Source organism: Tachypleus tridentatus, chromosome 7, assembly GCF_004210375.1.
Source record: "Tachypleus tridentatus isolate NWPU-2018 chromosome 7, ASM421037v1, whole genome shotgun sequence".
NCBI lineage: Eukaryota > Metazoa > Arthropoda > Merostomata > Xiphosura > Limulidae > Tachypleus > Tachypleus tridentatus.
The window spans coordinates 116,251,212-116,271,526 of record NC_134831.1 but is presented as its reverse complement, the minus strand read 5'-3'; the positions used below and the strand labels follow the sequence as shown (position 1 = coordinate 116,271,526).

Genomic DNA, 20,315 nt, shown 5'->3' with positions numbered 1-20,315 from the left:
TCTTTTTCTTGTCAAAAGTCCACACAGACTAGTTCAATTACTCTAGAGTTCAACTGGCAAAGCGAATTATTTTTCTCTACTCTGTTCTTTCTAATACGCAGTCTGTGGTAAATTTACTTACAATACCTACTGGCTTACCTCAGTTGTATTTCAGAATTTAAAATAATTGTCTCTTTTTCGTCAATGTGTACACAAACGAGTTTATATACTTTAGAACACCTTTTGACAATACAAATTACTCTCCTTTATCTCTGTTGTTACAATATCAAACTTTCGCTCACTTCGTCACCTAAATATATACATATATATACTTGACTAAATGAGGCCTACAACTTTCTAAAATGTATGAGACGCTATGATTTGTTAATACCGACTTAAACCAACGAGAAAAGTGAAGAAGGTTCGAGTAATGTGACGTCGATTTACAACAGTTGAGCTACACATACAAAGTACGACAATTACAGAGCTACGTAACAAAATATGTCACAACAATATTCTTTAAAATAAATATCTTTCACGCTCATGTGAAAACCAAATAATCATTAAATAAACGAACTAAACAATGACTCTTAATGTATTTCCTGCATTTCAAACGTCTGCAGAAGTTTAGATTATGATGGCACAAGATGTAGTTCCAACTACAAGAAAGGTGTAAGAATTAAATAACTTTTATGTATTAAGAAACTTAAACCAAAGTTGTCTTATAAATCATAAAGTCGCTTGAAGGGATATTACTACTGCCTTGTAATACTAAGAGCCGGTGTCTGCAGTGGACATAGCTGATAACAAAATATAGTTTTTCTGTAAAACAAATACACACGTGGTAATTCATCAACAGTTGAAACACTTCTTCAAACGTAAGAGCTTATACTTGCTTGGTCATTCCTTTGCAGTATCATCACTCCGTGGGAGTTAGATCATACCTTAAAGGAGGGGTAACACAGAAGTTTCTACAGGTCAGTGAGAACTGTGGCTTAAGCTAATTTTAATATATTTAATGAAAGTGTTCACTAATGAAGGTATTCTGGGATTGTAGGATACCATACGATGTATTTGGTTTCATTTAACACAGTGGTATAAATACAGTCCTTCTGTATCTTCTCTAGAAAAAGACACAATCTATTAGGATAAAGAAGAAATACACCATTTATTTGTGGAATTGAACTGGTCCTATGGTAGAGTTCTGATTTTCAGAGCTGCGAGATAGCTTCAAATCCATACAATACTAAAAATTACTGTGTGCACTTTAAACTATGAGTATCTTCAAAGAGTGGGAGTGAATCCTTTATGATGGATGATGGCTTGTAGGATGCTGCTGAGTTGCTTCTTCCTTTCAAAATTAGGGATAGTGACAAATAGCCTTAGAAGGTTTATTATAAATAAAAGGACCGTCTAAAAGTTGCAGTTTAAACATTGAAAGCCAACAAAAAGGCTTAAAAGTTGTAGTGAAATCACGTTAATCGTAGATGTTATCACATGCGTAGTAATCTACCTGAGATACAAAATAATATAATTTGTCTTTTCATTGAAAGTGGTATATAAACTATGTAGCGTTTCATTTGAATAAATTTAATACGATGTGGGAAACTAAAGGCAAATTTCAAACACTACTTCTACACGTCTCTGGCTGAAAATCTGAAAAGCACAGAGTGATAAACAGTAATGTGTAAATAAAAACATACACAGTTAAAAGATCCATTTCTTCTAGCAGCTTCAAGATAAGGTGAGTGTTACAATGAGATCTTGACACTTGTTTGTGTGTCTCTGTCTGTCTACAATAAATATTTTATTTGTTGTTTGTACGCGTGTTTTTCCTTTTCTATCCGCATTTATTTATTAACTTATTCTTTCGCAAATTTTCCAATAGTTCTCACTCGTTTGTTTCTTTGTTTTGAATTTTGAACAAAACTACTCGAGAGTTACCCGCGCCAGTTGTCCCTAATTTTGAAGTGTAAACTAGAGGTAAAGCAACTTGTAAACACAACCAACTACAAATTGAATCACTTGAATCACTCTTTTATCAATGAAAAGTGGGATTGATCAAATCATTATAACAGCCGTCAGGGACAGCATTTATACTTGTGACTCTGAGGTTGCAAGTCAAGTTACCTATGATCATGGAAGGTCTTAGTGTTACCTGCGAAATATTTGGAAAAGGTTATGGTTAAACTGCCTTTATTTTCACTAAAGATGTAAGAGATACAGTTTACTGGCATATGATCTTGGTCTAGTTGGGCCAATATGTACCACAAACGTCTGTGTGTCTGTCTGTTTGTCCATTATTTAAATACTCGTTTGAGCCACTCTCAACCAAACTTTGTGGGCTAATAGTTTGTTAATGGGGAAAAGGTTCACAGCCCATTCACTCCCCATTATTGCTCTTATGCAGTATTTATTATTTTTTACGTAAGTTGACATTAACTACATTCATGGATGGCGCCACGTATCTACACCAAAAACAAAATATTAAAAAAGCAGTTTATTAAGTCTTCAATAAAACAACATACACACAGTATAGAGGAAGGTATACAAACGTCCAAAGTGGGTGCGTTAACACTCCCTATAGAAAACACAGTGTAAACAAATGACCACCGCTACTGCAATAACACATAAACTCAGCTGAAGTTTCTACTACAACAACCACCATAAGGCTGATGTGAAAAGTTGTTTCTTGAGTAATACCTACTTCCTACTTTGACTCCTGACCTATTAATTTCATCTTGCAAGAAACTTCTGCGACTAATGACCGTCAGTTAATCAATGACGTGAAACAGTGTGGAAGGGCATTAAGAGCTGAATGTTAAAAGTGGGTAACAGAAAACTCCCCACCGCCACAATCTTTACAACTACCTCTTCCTACAAAGTCATCCTGACCATCACATAGTGTATACTATGTTTTAAGTATATTCGTATTTACTTCTTAAATCGTATACAAAACATTTGGTGAGGTAATAATTAACACTGTAATAGTGTGTTATGTTATAAATAAATTGTGTGAAAGTTAGGATTTTTCTGTTATTTATCATAATATTCACCTCCCACATTTTTTTCCTTTATAACCTAGACAAAGGTAGGTTAAGTTAGCTTGTGGTAAAATAATTCTTAATTGCAGATATAGACTATTTTATGGGTAAACTTTCATGTTTAAAAGAAATACTTTATAAAATATCAATAATATAACAACTACGAGATGACAGTTGGGGCCCCTTAGTGGCATAACGATACGTCTGCTGACTTACAACGCTAGAAACTGGGTTTTGATACCCGCAGTGGTCAAAGCACAGACAGCCCCTTGTATAGTTTTGTGCTTAACTGCAAACGAATGATAGTTGGTTATATAAATTTAACCTATAATTTCTTTCAGTTACAAACTAATTACATAACTGAGTCAGAAATCTATTAGGATTTATTTAGTGTTTATTCCTGATATTATTAATTTAATATAGTGTAGCTATAAGAAATAGAACATTTAATAGTTTATCTGAGTTTAAGCCCAAACTCCACAAGGCGGCGCTGTGCTCACCTCGTAGATCGAAACCTAAAAATTTGTGTTAAAAACATATGAATTATTTTATAATACTAAAACTGAGGTATTTTTGCTTCATTTAACGTATTAATTTCCATTAAAAATTAACTTTCTCTCGTCAGTTGAAAGATACTTTTATATTTTTATAATTTATGGTATTTTTTTTGTATGAAACACGGCCCGGTATGGCCAAGCGTGTTAATGCGTTCGACTCATAATCCGAGCGTCGCGGGCTCGAATCCCGCCCGTACCAAACATGTTCGCCCTTTCAGCCGTGGGGGTGTTATAATGTGACGGTCAATCCCACTATTCGTTGGTAAAAGAGTAGCCCAAGAGTTGGTGGTGGGTGGTGATGACTAGCTGCCTTCCCTCTAGTCTTACACTGCTAAATTAGGGACGGCTAGCGCAGATAGCCCTCGAGTAGCTTTGCGCAAAATTCAAAAAAGAGAACTGTGAAACATAATATAGATTTTCTATTAAATATTTGCATATTTCATTCTTTGTCTCATGTTTTTACCGGTTGTGTCTTTGCTGAAGTCACAAAGACTTATTCTAAACTTGGTTGAAATTTCGAACTTTCACATTAACCAATACAAATCTATTCTATTTCTTAAAAAAAAAATGCATACAAAATTTAACCACATTAAAATTTAAATCATATTTTAGTCTACCTGCAAGCAAGAACCTGATTGGTAAGAGATCCTGTTAATCCACCTAACTTCTTCTCACTGTGTACACCAGTAGTTTGATTCAAACAACTTTCAAGTTGTCTCACACCACATGTTTCTGATTTAGGCTGACCTGAAACAAACATAATAGAAAATAAGTAAGTAATATTACTAAACAAGACATAATTATAGGAAAACACATTTTAACTACATTCAGAAACAAAGTTTCTTCCAGAAAATAAACACACATCAAGTCATCTCCTATAGAGGTCTCTCAATGATGCCGAAAGTCAAGTGGCCTTTGATTGTTTTCGTCATATTGGATGTCGAGTGGTTATATTCCTCTTATGTCAAAAATGGCAAACAAACCATCTCTTATTGTGTTTTATGATTATGTAAATCATTTTAGCAAAGTGCACAAAGAAAAAATATATCGAGGCACAAAAGAAGTTCTAATTTCTTTCCTTTTTCAGAATGTTAAATTGATATAGATTGTTGTTCATTACTAAAGGGGGGATGTTTGATGTCCAATATGGCGATAGCAAATGAAACAAATTTTGTGACTTAACGTGCAAGACAACGGTTTGCGCATCACTGGTGGTTCATGGAAATATTAGATAATTATAGTAATAAACCAGTAAGAGACTATATATATTCCATTGTAGCATCTCGAGGTAATAACAATAACAAAAACCTCAGGTTTGGGGACCATATTTGTAGCACCTTATCATCCTAACTGCAGTGCTACTGAAGTTTAAGTTACACGTCTTTTTCAAACAAATATATAAACTTTCTCTCATCCCCTCATTCGTCCATTAAATAAAGTTGTTATTTACAGAGAGTTTATCGAATATTATTTCCCAATGTATAATATGAGATCGAATTTTTTTATCGCATTTTATAAGAATAAAAATCGTATCTGAAGACGAACTGGGTTGATATTCACAAAGCTCTTGCCTACATTTTAGAAATTAGACATCTGCTTCTAGTAAGCTAGTGTGACAGAGGTAAGTTTACGGACTTGCAACGCTTAAATCCGTGGTTCAATTTCCCGCAGAAAACCCAAAAGTGTTTTGCTTTAACACAAACAATAACGCTGTTGATCCAATAAAAACTAAAACAACCTGACGAAAACAAGACGAACGATGCACCATTCTGTTCTAGAGTCCCATGACAACAAAAAGCTCTAGAGGGTAAACTGACTTTCGTTTCTTAAGGCTAAATGCAGCTCTGTAACACTTCTATATAAAAACAACAAAAACTAGTTCTCGACTGAAAGCTGTGAAACGTAACTATCTGATCAATCCGATGTGGCCTGGTGGTTAGGACACCCGACTCGAAATTTGTGGATCGTGAATTTAAATACATTTTTCTAACATGCTCGCCCTTTTAGCCCTGAAACTTCGTAATTTGACGATTAATTTCACTATACCTTGTGAAATGTAACCCAAAGGTTGGCGATTGATAATGTTGATCAGCTGCCCTCCCTCTAGTACACCATTTCAAAATGAGGGATGACTATTGTGGATAACTCTTGAGTAGCTTTACACGAAAATCATAAGCAAACAAACAGCCTGTGCTTTTATTTGTCAGGTAAATTGGCAAATATTTACTCAAGTTAGTAGAAAAAGTCGTTCTCATTTAACAACAGCGAAACATCACTTGCAAGACTTTGTTCTAAAATTACTGGTCCATCTAATGCATCAGAGAGAAATCTTCTTTGTATTTCAACACAAATTTTAAAATCATTATTCAAACATTGGGTAAAATGACTCATTTTCTGTGTGAATATAAAGAAAATCCTCATGTAGCTAATAAAATTAGCAGGAACCTAGAAATTAATCCTTGTCGTTTTATCAGAAGACGACTTGAATCTGGTATTTACCATTCCTTAACCTTCCTCTTTATATCAAAATATGACTTGGAACTAATATTTAACCTTCCTCTTCATATCAAAAGATGACTTGGAACTAATATTTAACCTTCCTCTTTATATCAAACTATGACTTGGAACTAATATTTAACCTTCCTCTTTATATCAAACTATGACTTGGAACTAGTATTTAACCTTCCTCTTTATATCAAACTATGACTTGGAACTAGTATTTAACCTTCCTCTTTATATCAAACTATGACTTGGAACTAGTATTTAACCTTCCTCTTTATATCAAACTATGACTTGGAACTAATATTTAACTTTCCTCTTTATATCAAAATATGGCTTGGAACTAATATTTAACCTTCCTCTTTATATCAAAATATGACTTGGAACTAGTATTTAACCTTCCTCTTTATATCAAAATATGGCTTGGAACTAGCATTTCACCTTTCTCGTTCTATCAAACTATGACTTGGAACTAATATTTAACCTTCCTCTTTATACCAAATATGGCTTGGAACTAGTATTTAACCTTCCTCTTTATATCAAAATATGGCTTGGAACTAGCATTTCACCTTTCTCGTTATATCAAACTATGATTTGGAACTAATATTTAACCTTCCTCTTTATATCAAAATATGACTTGGAACTAATATTTAACTTTCCTCTTCATATCAAAAGATGACTTGGAACTAATATTTAACCTTCCTCTTTATATCAAAATATGACATGGAACTAATATTTAACCTTCCTCTTTATATCAAAATATGGCTTGGAACTAGTATTTAACCTTCCTTTTTATATCAAAATATGGCTTGGAACTAGTATTTAACCTTTCTCTTTATATCAAAAGATGACTTGTAACTAATATTTAACCTTCCTCTTTATATCAAAAGATGACTTGGAACTAATATTTAACCTTCCTTTTTATATCAAAAGATGACTTGGAACTAGTATTTAACCTTCTTCGTTATATCAAAATATTACTTGGAACTAATATTTAACCTTCCTCTTTATATCAAAATATGACTTGGAACTAGTATTTAACCTTCCTCTTTATATCAAAATATGGCTTGGAACTAGCATTTCACCTTTCTCGTTCTATCAAACTATGACTTGGAACTAATATTTAACCTTCCTCTTTATATCAAAATATGGCTTGGAACTAGTATTTAACCTTCCTTTTTATAAAAATATGGCTTGGAACTAGTATTTAACCTTTCTCTTTATATCAAAAGATGACTTGTAACTAATATTTAACCTTCCTCTTTATATCAAAAGATGACTTGGAACTAATATTTAACCTTCCTTTTTATATCAAAAGATGACTTGGAACTAGTATTTAACCTTCCTCTTTATATCAAAATATGGCTTGGAACTAGCATTTCACCTTTCTCGTTCTATCAAACTATGACTTGGAACTAATATTTAACCTTCCTCTTTATATCAAAATATGGCTTGGAACTAGTATTTAACCTTCCTTTTTATATCAAAATATGGCTTGGAACTAGTATTTAACCTTTCTCTTTATATCAAAAGATGACTTGGAACTAATATTTAACCTTCCTCTTTATACCAAATATGGCTTGGAACTAGTATTTAACCTTCCTCTTTATATCAAAATATGGCTTGGAACTAGCATTTCACCTTTCTCGTTATATCAAACTATGATTTGGAACTAATATTTAACCTTCCTCTTTATATCAAAATATGACTTGGAACTAATATTTAACCTTCCTCTTTATATCAAAATATGACATGGAACTAATATTTAACCTTCCTCTTTATATCAAACTATGACTTGGAACTAATATTTAACCTTCCTCTTTATACCAAATATGGCTTGGAACTAGTATTTAACCTTTCTCTTTATATCAAAATATGGCTTGAAACTAGTATTTAACCTTCCTCTTTATACCAAATATGGCTTGGAACTAGCATTTCACCTTTCTCGTTATATCAAACTATGACTTGGAACTAATATTTAACCTTCCTCTTTATATCAAAATATGACTTGGAACTAATATTTAACCTTCCTCTTTATATCAAACTATGACTTGGAACTAATATTTAACCTTCCTCTTTATATCAAAATATGACTTGGAACTAATATTTAACCTTCCTCTTTATATCAAAAGATGACTTGGAACTAATATTTAACCTTCCTTTTTATGTCAAAAGATGACTTGGAACTAATATTTAACCTTCCTCTTTATATCAAAATATGGCTTGGAACTAATATTTAACCTTCCTCTTTATATCAAAATATGGCTTGGAACTAATATTTAACCTTCCTTTTTATATCAAAATATGGCTTGGAACTAATATTTAACCTTCTTCGTTATATCAAAATATGACTTGGAACTAATATTTAACCTTACTCTTTATATCAAAATATGACTTGGAACTAGTATTTAACCTTTTTCTTTATATCAAAATATGGCTTGGAACTAGCATTTCACCTTTCTCGTTCTATCAAACTATGACTTGGAACTAATATTTAGCCTTCCTCTTTATATCAAAATATGGCTTGGAACTAGCATTTAACCTTTCTCGTTCTATCAAACTATGACTTCGAACTAATATTTAACCTTCCTCTTTATATCAAAATATGGCTTGGAACTAATATTTAACCTTCCTCTTTATATCAAAATATGGCTTGGAACTAATATTTAACCTTCCTCTTTATACCAAATATGGCTTGGAACTAGAATTTAACCTTCCTCTTTATATCAAAATATGGCTTGGAACTAGCATTTCACCTTTCTCGTTATATCAAACTATGACTTGGAACTAATATTTAACCTTCCTCTTTATATCAAAAGATGACTTGGAACTAATATTTAACCTTTCTCTTTATATCAAAATATGACTTGGAACTAGTATTTAACCTTCCTCTTTATATCAAAAGATGATTTGGAACTAGTATTTAACCTTTCTCTTTATATCAAAATATGACTTGGAACTAGTATTTAACCTTTCTCTTTATATCAAAATATGACTTGGAACTAGTATTTAACCTTCCTCTTTATATCAAAAGATGATTTGGAACTAGTATTTAACCTTTCTCTTTATATCAAAATATGACTTGGAACTAGTATTTAACCTTTCTCTTCATATCAAAAGATGACTTGTAACTAATATTTAACCTTCCTCCTTATATCAAAAGATGACTTGGAACTAATATTTAACCTTCCTCTTTATATCAAAATATGACTTGGAACTAATATTTAACCTTCCTCTTTATATCAAAATATGGCTTGGAACTAGTATTTAACCTTCCTTTTTATATCAAAATATGGCTTGGAACTAGTATTTAACCTTTCTCTTTATATCAAAAGATGACTTGTAACTAATATTTAACCTTCCTCTTTATATCAAAAGATGACTTGGAACTAATATTTAACCTTCCTTTTTATATCAAAAGATGACTTGGAACTAGTATTTAACCTTCTTCGTTATATCAAAATATGACTTGGAACTAATATTTAACCTTCCTCTTTATATCAAAATATGACTTGGAACTAGTATTTAACCTTCCTCTTTATATCAAAATATGGCTTGGAACTAGCATTTCACCTTTCTCGTTCTATCAAACTATGACTTGGAACTAATATTTAACCTTACTCTTTATATCAAAATATGGCTTGGAACTAGTATTTAACCTTCCTTTTTATATCAAAATATGGCTTGGAACTAGTATTTAACCTTTCTCTTTATATCAAAAGATGACTTGTAACTAATATTTAACCTTCCTCTTTATATCAAAAGATGACTTGGAACTAATATTTAACCTTCCTTTTTATATCAAAAGATGACTTGGAACTAGTATTTAACCTTCCTCGTTATATCAAAATATGGCTTGGAACTAATATTTAACCTTCCTCTTTATATCAAAAGATGACTTGGAACTAATATTTAACCTTCCTCTTTATATCAAAATATGACTTGGAACTAATATTTAACCTTCCTCTTTATATCAAAATATGGCTTGGAACTAGTATTTAACCTTTCTCTTTATATCAAAAGATGACTTGTAACTAATATTTAACCTTCCTTTTTATGTCAAAAGATGACTTGGAACTAATATTTAACCTTCCTCTTTATATCAAAATATGGCTTGGAACTAATATTTAACCTTCCTCTTTATATCAAAATATGGCTTGGAACTAATATTTAACCTTCCTTTTTATATCAAAATATGGCTTGGAACTAATATTTAACCTTCTTCGTTATATCAAAATATGACTTGGAACTAATATTTAACCTTCCTCTTTATATCAAAATATGACTTGGAACTAGTATTTAACCTTTCTCTTTATATCAAAATATGGCTTGGAACTAGCATTTCACCTTTCTCGTTCTATCAAACTATGACTTGGAACTAATATTTAACCTTCCTCTTTATATCAAAATATGGCTTGGAACTAGCATTTAACCTTTCTCGTTCTATCAAACTATGACTTGGAACTAATATTTAACCTTCCTCTTTATACCAAATATGGCTTGGAACTAGAATTTAACCTTCCTCTTTATATCAAAATATGGCTTGGAACTAGCATTTCACCTTTCTCGTTATATCAAACTATGATTTGGAACTAATATTTAACCTTCCTCTTTATATCAAAATATGACTTGGAACTAATATTTAACCTTCCTCTTTATATCAAAAGATGACTTGTAACTAATATTTAACCTTCCTTTTTATGTCAAAAGATGACTTGGAACTAGTATTTAACCTTCCTCTTTATATCAAAATATGGCTTGGAACTAATATTTAACCTTCCTCTTTATATCAAAATATGGCTTGGAACTAATATTTAACCTTCCTCTTTATACCAAATATGGCTTGGAACTAGAATTTCACCTTCCTCTTTATATCAAAATATGGCTTGGAACTAGCATTTCACCTTTCTCGTTATATCAAACTATGACTTGGAACTAATATTTAACCTTCCTCTTTATATCAAAATATGACTTGGAACTAATATTTAACTTTCCTCTTTATATCAAAAGATGACTTGGAACTAATATTTAACCTTCCTTTTTATGTCCAAAGATGACTTGGAACTAGTATTTAACCTTCCTCTTTATATCAAAATATGGCTTGGAACTAATATTTAACCTTCCTCTTTATATCAAAATATGGCTTGGAACTAATATTTAACCTTCCTTTTTATATCAAAATATGGCTTGGAACTAATATTTAACCTTCCTCTTTATATCGAAAGATGACTTGGAACTAATATTTATCCTTTCTCTTTATATCAAAAGATGACTTGGAACTAATATTTAACCTTTCTCTTTATATCAAAATATGACTTGGAACTAGTATTTAACCTTCCACTTTATATCAAAAGATGATTTGGAACTAGTATTTAACCTTTCTCTTTATATCAAAATATGACTTGGAACTAGTATTTAACCTTTCTCTTTATATCAAAATATGACTTGGAACTAGTATTTAACCTTCCTCTTTATATCAAAAGATGATTTGGAACTAGTATTTAACCTTTCTCTTTATATCAAAATATGACTTGGAACTAATATTTAACCTTCCTCTTTATATCAAAAGATGACTTGGAACTAATATTTAACCTTCCTCTTTATATCAAAATATGACTTGGAACTAATATTTAACCTTCCTCTTTATATCAAAATATGGCTTGGAACTAGTATTTAACCTTCCTTTTTATATCAAAATATGGCTTGGAACTAGTATTTAACCTTTCTCTTTATATCAAAAGATGACTTGTAACTAATATTTAACCTTCCTTTTTATGTCAAAAGATGACTTGGAACTAATATTTAACCTTCCTCTTTATATCAAAATATGGCTTGGAACTAATATTTAACCTTCCTCTTTATATCAAAATATGGCTTGGAACTAATATTTAACCTTCCTTTTTATATCAAAATATGGCTTGGAACTAATATTTAACCTTCTTCGTTATATCAAAATATGACTTGGAACTAATATTTAACCTTCCTCTTTATATCAAAATATGACTTGGAACTAGTATTTAACCTTTCTCTTTATATCAAAATATGGCTTGGAACTAGCATTTCACCTTTCTCGTTCTATCAAACTATGACTTGGAACTAATATTTAACCTTCCTCTTTATATCAAAATATGGCTTGGAACTAGCATTTAACCTTTCTCGTTCTATCAAACTATGACTTGGAACTAATATTTAACCTTCCTCTTTATACCAAATATGGCTTGGAACTAGAATTTAACCTTCCTCTTTATATCAAAATATGGCTTGGAACTAGCATTTCACCTTTCTCGTTATATCAAACTATGATTTGGAACTAATATTTAACCTTCCTCTTTATATCAAAATATGACTTGGAACTAATATTTAACCTTCCTCTTTATAACAAAAGATGACTTGGAACTAATATTTAACCTTCCTTTTTATGTCAAAAGATGACTTGGAACTAGTATTTAACCTTCCTCTTTATATCAAAATATGGCTTGGAACTAATATTTAACCTTCCTCTTTATATCAAAATATGGCTTGGAACTAATATTTAACCTTCCTCTTTATACCAAATATGGCTTGGAACTAGAATTTAACCTTCCTCTTTATATCAAAATATGGCTTGGAACTAGCATTTCACCTTTCTCGTTATATCAAACTATGACTTGGAACTAATATTTAACCTTCCTCTTTATATCAAAATATGACTTGGAACTAATATTTAACCTTCCTCTTTATATCAAAAGATGACTTGGAACTAATATTTAACCTTCCTTTTTATGTCCAAAGATGACTTGGAACTAGTATTTAACCTTCCTCTTTATATCAAAATATGGCTTGGAACTAATATTTAACCTTCCTCTTTATATCAAAATATGGCTTGGAACTAATATTTAACCTTCCTTTTTATATCAAAATATGGCTTGGAACTAATATTTAACCTTCCTCTTTATATCGAAAGATGACTTGGAACTAATATTTATCCTTTCTCTTTATATCAAAAGATGACTTGGAACTAATATTTAACCTTTCTCTTTATATCAAAATATGACTTGGAACTAGTATTTAACCTTCCTCTTTATATCAAAAGATGATTTGGAACTAGTATTTAACCTTTCTCTTTATATCAAAATATGACTTGGAACTAGTATTTAACCTTTCTCTTTATATCAAAATATGACTTGGAACTAGTATTTAACCTTCCTCTTTATATCAAAAGATGATTTGGAACTAGTATTTAACCTTTCTCTTTATATCAAAATATGACTTGGAACTAGTATTTAACCTTTCTCTTCATATCAAAAGATGACTTGTAACTAATATTTAACCTTCCTCTTTATATCAAAAGATGACTTGGAACTAATATTTAACCTTCCTCTTTATATCAAAGGATGACTTAGAACTAGTATTTAACCTTCCTCTTTATATCAAAATATGACTTGTAACTAATATTTAACCTTCCTCTTTATATCAAAGGATGACTTAGAACTAATATTTAACCTTCCTTTTTATATCAAAAGATGACTTGGAACTAGTATTTAACTCTGTCTTTACTGCAAGAGACGACTTATTATTTATTAACCCTCGTCTTTATGTCAAGATACGACTTTGACCTAGTGTATATTAGCTTTGTCGGATAGATTATAATAAAATATTTCTGTTGTTTTGTGTTGCATCGACTACATGACACATTTTAACTTTACTGGCGAATTTTAAAATTACATTGAAAAAAATGAAAAGTGCTACAAAATATGTGATGTTTAGTTGTTCCCTTAAAATAATGTGTAACCGATTTACCCTTATACGCGTATTTTAATACTTACATTTGTTTCAGTTTAATACATGTGACGTACATTGTTGGATGCTTATTGCGCAAGTTACACATGTTCTCTAAATTTGTAAAAGATTCTCGAGATTAAGAACCAACTATATTTGTTTTACGAAAATTTAAGCGTGTTTTGAACATCGTTGTACATTCGAGAATCTCGTGTAATTTATATAAATCAGCTAGTATAGAGACAGTAATCGAATATATTATTTGTTAGCTACAGTCAGTATATTATAAGCCTCGGAAGCTATAACTGTGACAGTTGCTTATTAATCGAAAAACTACAGATATTTGACCAGGAACGTTCATATATTTTAAACATTACAAACCGTTCAACTTCAAGGACTTAACTTCGGACGTTAGTATTTCTACGAGGACATTAAATATCTTCGTCGGTTAAATGTTAGCTTGTAAACGGCGTGAAGCCAGCCAAGAATAGACAGCTCGCTAGTTTAAGTGAAATTTAACAGTATCAACGCAGAATTAATTTGTTGGTCGTGAATTGAAACAGCTGATAAAATATTCAGTTCTAGACCAGATAGAAGGCTCGGTACAGTTTGTAAGTTTATAAAACCTTTGTCGAAAAATCAATAATTGTAATAACCGTTATTATAAATTGTATTGTTGTTTGTATATCAAAATATATTTCTGTTAAGAAAGAAAATTGTGTGTAACAATCTTGTTGGCAAATATCATGAATGTAACACATCTCGAAATCCAATTAATTTTAAATTAAAATAAAAATAAATTGAAAACTCGTACGTGATACATTATAACACGTAACAAATGATTATTTACCTAATTTGAGCTTTTCTTTTGACGAACATACCGTCCGTTTAATTTCTCTCAAAGCTATATGCGCCAGTAATAGAAGGCCGACAGCTCAACACTACTCGCCAGCTCGCGGGCTTCTATAACCGAATAATGGGATTTGACCACATTCTTATAACACGACCAGAATGGAGTTTTCTTTCTTCATATACATTTGGAAATTTAAGAGAGTTCCTCCTATGATTATGAACAAAATCGGTCGCAAGTTTCTAAACAGATTTCAATCGAAATCCTAGTCTCCCTCAGTTCAAAATTTATATTTTACTAATGCAATCCTTACGTTAATATACAAAACTTCCCATTTAAATTATAAACTAACAGAATTATTCGAAACTTTTACTCCTAAGTCGAACTGAGATTTATTTTCAAATCTTAGTTTCGTATAATAAATTAATTCCAATAAGAAGACGATCTTGACATACACGTGTCTTTGTGTTATGTGTTACTATGATATAGTAGTGGTGACTGTAAAACCACATGTATGGACAATACCGTTCGCCATCTTGCCGCACGTGCCCACAACACATGCAAGTGCCTTCAAAATTGGTAATTCAATGTCAAACCCATGAGAAACCACAAACTGAATACTCATCACGGTTTCAGTTTAAACCAATTTCAAATCTTGGCCATTGGTAAATCAAACCTCGAAGAAAGGAACAATGTTACACACGGTATATTAACCTTCGCTACCACAACACACGTATGTTAACCCTCGCTACTTACAAGCTCTATCCACTTGCATGCTTAACATCATAACGTAGATTTTGTCAACTATATATTGTGTTTATAGAAAAGTAACTACACATGTATTTATATACTCCATAGATTCCTATATCATATTTATTTTGGCCTGGCAAGGACAGGTGGTTACGGTGCTCGACTCTTAATCTGAGGGTCACGGGTTCGAATCCCCGTCATTCCAAACATGCTCGCCCTTTCAGCCGTGGGGGCGTTATAATGTTACGATCAATCCCACTATTCGTTGGTAAAAGAGTAGCCCAAGAGTTGGCAGTGGGTGGTGATGACTAGATGCCTTCCCTCTACTCTTACACTGTTAAATTAGGACGGCTAGCGCAGATAGCCCTCGTGTAGCTCTGCTCGAAATAAAAAAAAAACAACAACTTTTTTTTTTAAGTACGTGCAGTTGGTTTGTAGACATTACCTTTAGAACACATAGACCAGATATTATGGTGGAGTTTAGAGAGACTATTTTAGTTACTATAAGTAGGAAGTCACTAACAATACCTCAGTTGTTGTTTCAGTAAGTTTTATCAAAAACTGTATTAGTTAACTTGAAATCTAATTTTGGCTCTACTATGAGTTAAACACTAAGGGAATACAAATGTTATGTTTTTTGTAACTGTTGTATTTGACAACATAGTAAGAGATTATTATATACAGTAAGATTAACAATTCATCCTTTTTCCTTAACTGTGAAAGGTACAAAATGTAAATTTCATTAAAAATATTCATAAGAAGAGTATCTTGATATAATGTTTCCTGGTTTAATAAGTCCATATTATGTGTAAAAGATGTATTTTACTGAAATGTCATTTTGTTATACAAAAGTTTTCTTTCTTATCAGTAAATCTCTTAAAAACAAACATATTTATTTTCCTCTTCTGCAAAACACATTAAACATGAGTTGAGCACAACCAAAAACGTTAATTTAAGTAATTATTATGTATTATATAATTTTTCTTGTTTTGTTCATTAGGGTCAGAGAAGACTTGGTTTGTCTTAGAATTTTCACGAGGCGTTACATAAATAGTTATCAGGGTATTGGCGTCCCATATGTTAAACTGAAAGACGAGAGGGAAACCATTCAGTCAAACCAACTGTTCAGCATTCAGTCAAACCAACTGTTCAGCATTCAGTCAAACCTACTGTTCAGCATTCAGTCAAACCAACTGTTCAGCATTCAGTCAAACCAACTGTTCAGCATTCAGTCAAACCTACTGTTCAGCATTCAGTCAAACCAGCTGTTCAGCATTCAGTCAAACCAACTGTTCAGCATTCAGTCAAACCAACTGTTCAGCATTCAGTCAAACCTACTGTTCAGCATTCAGTCAAACCTACTGTTCAGCATTCAGTCAAACCTACTGTTCAGCATTCAGTCAAACCTACTGTTCAGCATTCAGTCAAACCTACTGTTCAGCATTCAGTCAAACCAGCTGTTCAGCATTCAGTCAAACCAACTGTTCAGCATTCAGTCAAACCAACTGTTCAGCATTCAGTCAAACCTACTGTTCAGCATTCAGTCGAACCAGCTGTTCAGCATTCAGTCAAACCAACTGTTCAGCATTCAGTCAAACCAACTGTTCAGCATTCAGTCAAACCAACTGTTCAGCATTCAGTCAAACCAACTGTTCAGCAGTCAGTCAAACCTACTGTTCAGCATTCAGTCAAACCAACTGTTCAGCAGTCAGTCAAACCTACTGTTCAGCATTCAGTCAAACCAGCTGTTCAGCATTCAGTCAAACCAACTGTTCAGCATTCAGTCAAACCAACTGTTCAGCATTCAGTCAAACCAACTGTTCAGCATTCAGTCAAACCTACTGTTCAGCATTCAGTCAAACCAACTGTTCAGCATTCAGTCAAACCAACTGTTCAGCATTCAGTCAAACCAACTGTTGAGCATTCAATCAAACTTACTGTTCAGCATTCAGTCAAACCAGCTGTTCAGCATTCAGTCAAACCAACTGTTCAGCTACTCTTTGTGTGGTTTTACTACCATTCTTAAACCTTGTCGACGGTCGTAAATCGTGAGGCGCGTCTATGCAACAATGGGACTCAAGCCACTAAAACTGGATTCAAAGTTCAATGCACACTAATCAGTAAGTCATCCCCGACTCAAGAAAAGCGTATAGAAGATTTTATTCTTAACACTGGTTCAAAATCGTAAAGGAGCATTTAAAAAAAAAAGAGAGTCTTATTTAAAGGTTTGTTTGTTTGTTAGTTTTTTAATTTCGCGCAAAGCTACACGAGGGCTATCTGCGCTAGCAGTCCCTAATTTAGCAGTGTAAGACTAGCGGAAAGGCAACTAGTCATCACCACCCATCGTCAACTCTTGGGCTACTCTTTTACCAACGAATAGTGGGATTGACCCTCACATTAATACGCCTCCACGGCTGAAACGAGGTTTTAAAGGATGATTTTAAAAGGTTTTACATTAATACTAGTCTTATCTATTACGAGCAGTTTTCGATCAGTGACACTATGATGATTTAGGTTCTAGCGAGTGACGTTCTTTCAAAAAGAACCAATGTTAGTTTTATTTAACTCCGTGACGTCGAATAGCTTGTGGTCCATCATAACAAAACATTCTTAAAGACAAAAGGGGTCTTCGGTTTCACTCCTGTCCGAAAACTCCAATGTCTAGTAAAATCTTCGTTTTTAAGCATATTTTTGAAAACCAAAATGGGAACAGCAAAAGGCTTTATATAAAAGATTGTTTTAATTACAAAATTACGAGGGCACAAAATAGAGAGTGTGTTGTGCAAATACTGTCTATCTTACTTTTCCATAAGAAACCAAATAAACACAGCCATAAAACTGTGCTCACCAGATAAAATTAATGATGAATTAGACAAAATAAAACAATACTTCATCAACATCAATAAGTTTCCTCCACAAACCGTAGAAAACATTATACGCACACACCAAGACATAAAGCAAAATCAACCAACTAAAGTAAATACAGCTCACGAATAAAAAAATCACGGAACCATATACTGCTGTATACCTTATATTCCTGACATCAGCAAACAAATAACCAACATTTGGCAAAAATTAGTAACAAAATATGACATTCCAGTTAATACCAAATTTATTCAAAAACCCGGCACAAAACTGAGGTCTATACTATGTAAAAACTACACTGACAAACACCACATCAACATTATTTATAAAATACAATGTGATAACTGCCACGACTTCTATATTGGAGAAACAAGTAGAAAAATGAAAACCAGATTCAAAGAACATAAAAAGTCACCTTCACACGTTTTCGAACACTGAAAGTCAAATAAACAAAACATAACCATAGAAAACACTCAAATACTAAATAAAGAAACAAACATAAACAGACGCAAAATTAAAGAAGCCTTACTTATACAACAACTTAAACCCAAAATAAACCAATATAAAAGAACACCTTTGTACCGATATTAATAAGTATAATCAAACACTCAGTTACACAACCCCTTCAAACATGTGGTAAGCTATCGGTCAGTTACCTCTTTCTTTCTTTCTTTGTGACGATGACTGAAGAAGGTCAAAACGTTGTTCGCTCCTCTACATAGAGTTTTCTAAATCTATACTAGCCGTTTTCACATATATAAAATCGATTTTATTCATTCTTCAATACTTATTCGTGTATATCTTTATAAATTTGAATGTGCTCGGTATTTTTTTATAGAATACACACAAAAACTGGATCAATTACGGATTAGGGTTAATGCAGTTCACGTTTAACTCGACAAGGTACAAAGTTCAAGCCTGTAGCGATAAAGTTTATATATACTGTACTTTCAGTTGTCGTTGTTTTGTTTTCTATGTCTTTGAACTTCTGGCTGTCCTTTAACAACTTGTTGTTCTTAGTGTTAACGATATATATTTCAAAGAATGGTGACATTGTTGACTGAATAATGTTTGGTCAAACATTATTGTAAAAACAACAGTACAGCCCGCTAATTCAACATGCAGACATAAAACAAGTCCCCATTGGTACAGTTGTTAGTCTACAGATGTACAACGCTAAAATTATGGATTCGATTTCTCGATGTGGTTTTGCAATAAGAAAACACGTACAAACACACACATATAAAACAAATAACATAGACATAATATTTTCCCCCACATCTCGCTTAGATACAGAACTATTAAGAACTGTGCAGTGACCACCAGAAATAATTTCGATTTGTGATTGGTTTTGTTTGTTTTTTTTAATTTCGCGCAAAGCTACTCGAGGGCTATCTGCGCTAGCCGTCCCTAATTTAGCAGTGTAAGACTAGAGGGGAGGCAGCTAGTTATCACCACCCACCGCCAACTCTTGGGATACTCTTTCACCAACGAATAGTGAGATTGACCGTCACATTATAACGCCCTCACGGCTGAAAGGGCGAGCATGTTTGGCGCGACGGGAATGTGAACCAGCGACCCTCAGATTACGAGTCGCACGCCTTAACACGCCCGGTTTGTGATAAAAAAAAATCGATTCGACGTGACTAAAAGGAGCAGTTATGGGTGATTTTTCCGCGTCTTACTTGGTCTAAGGTTTTGCTTCCAGAATGTTCATAGCAAATTAAATTTGAAAAAATAAAGTATCAAAACACCCCAAGATAAGCGATATCCGTGTTTAGCCAGAATCTGTAACCAATGTTAAATTGGTAGGTATTTGTAAGTCTTCGTGTTGTTTGTTTTTAAACAGGGTGAAGCAGTAACTGGAAAACCAAAACTATATCTCATGAGACTTGTAATGTTCACCCTACGAATAACGAGTAAAATTTACTGAAAATGCAGGAAGTCGCGAAAGTTTTAACCAGACTGACCAGGTAAAATAACAACCATCAACCATTCAAGCGTGTTTTTTTA

At 32.5% G+C, this 20,315-nt stretch overlaps 1 protein-coding gene across 1 annotated transcript in view; it reads right to left on the bottom strand.

Annotated features, from left to right (window-relative positions):
• LOC143256450 (uncharacterized) overlaps positions 1–20,315 on the bottom strand; it is a 124,595-nt gene that overhangs the window by 9,171 nt on the left and 95,109 nt on the right. Inside the window, exon 2 of the mRNA XM_076513696.1 lies at positions 4,198–4,327. Coding sequence (XP_076369811.1) covers positions 4,198–4,327 — 130 coding nt within the window. The remainder of the gene's footprint in view (positions 1–4,197; positions 4,328–20,315) is intronic.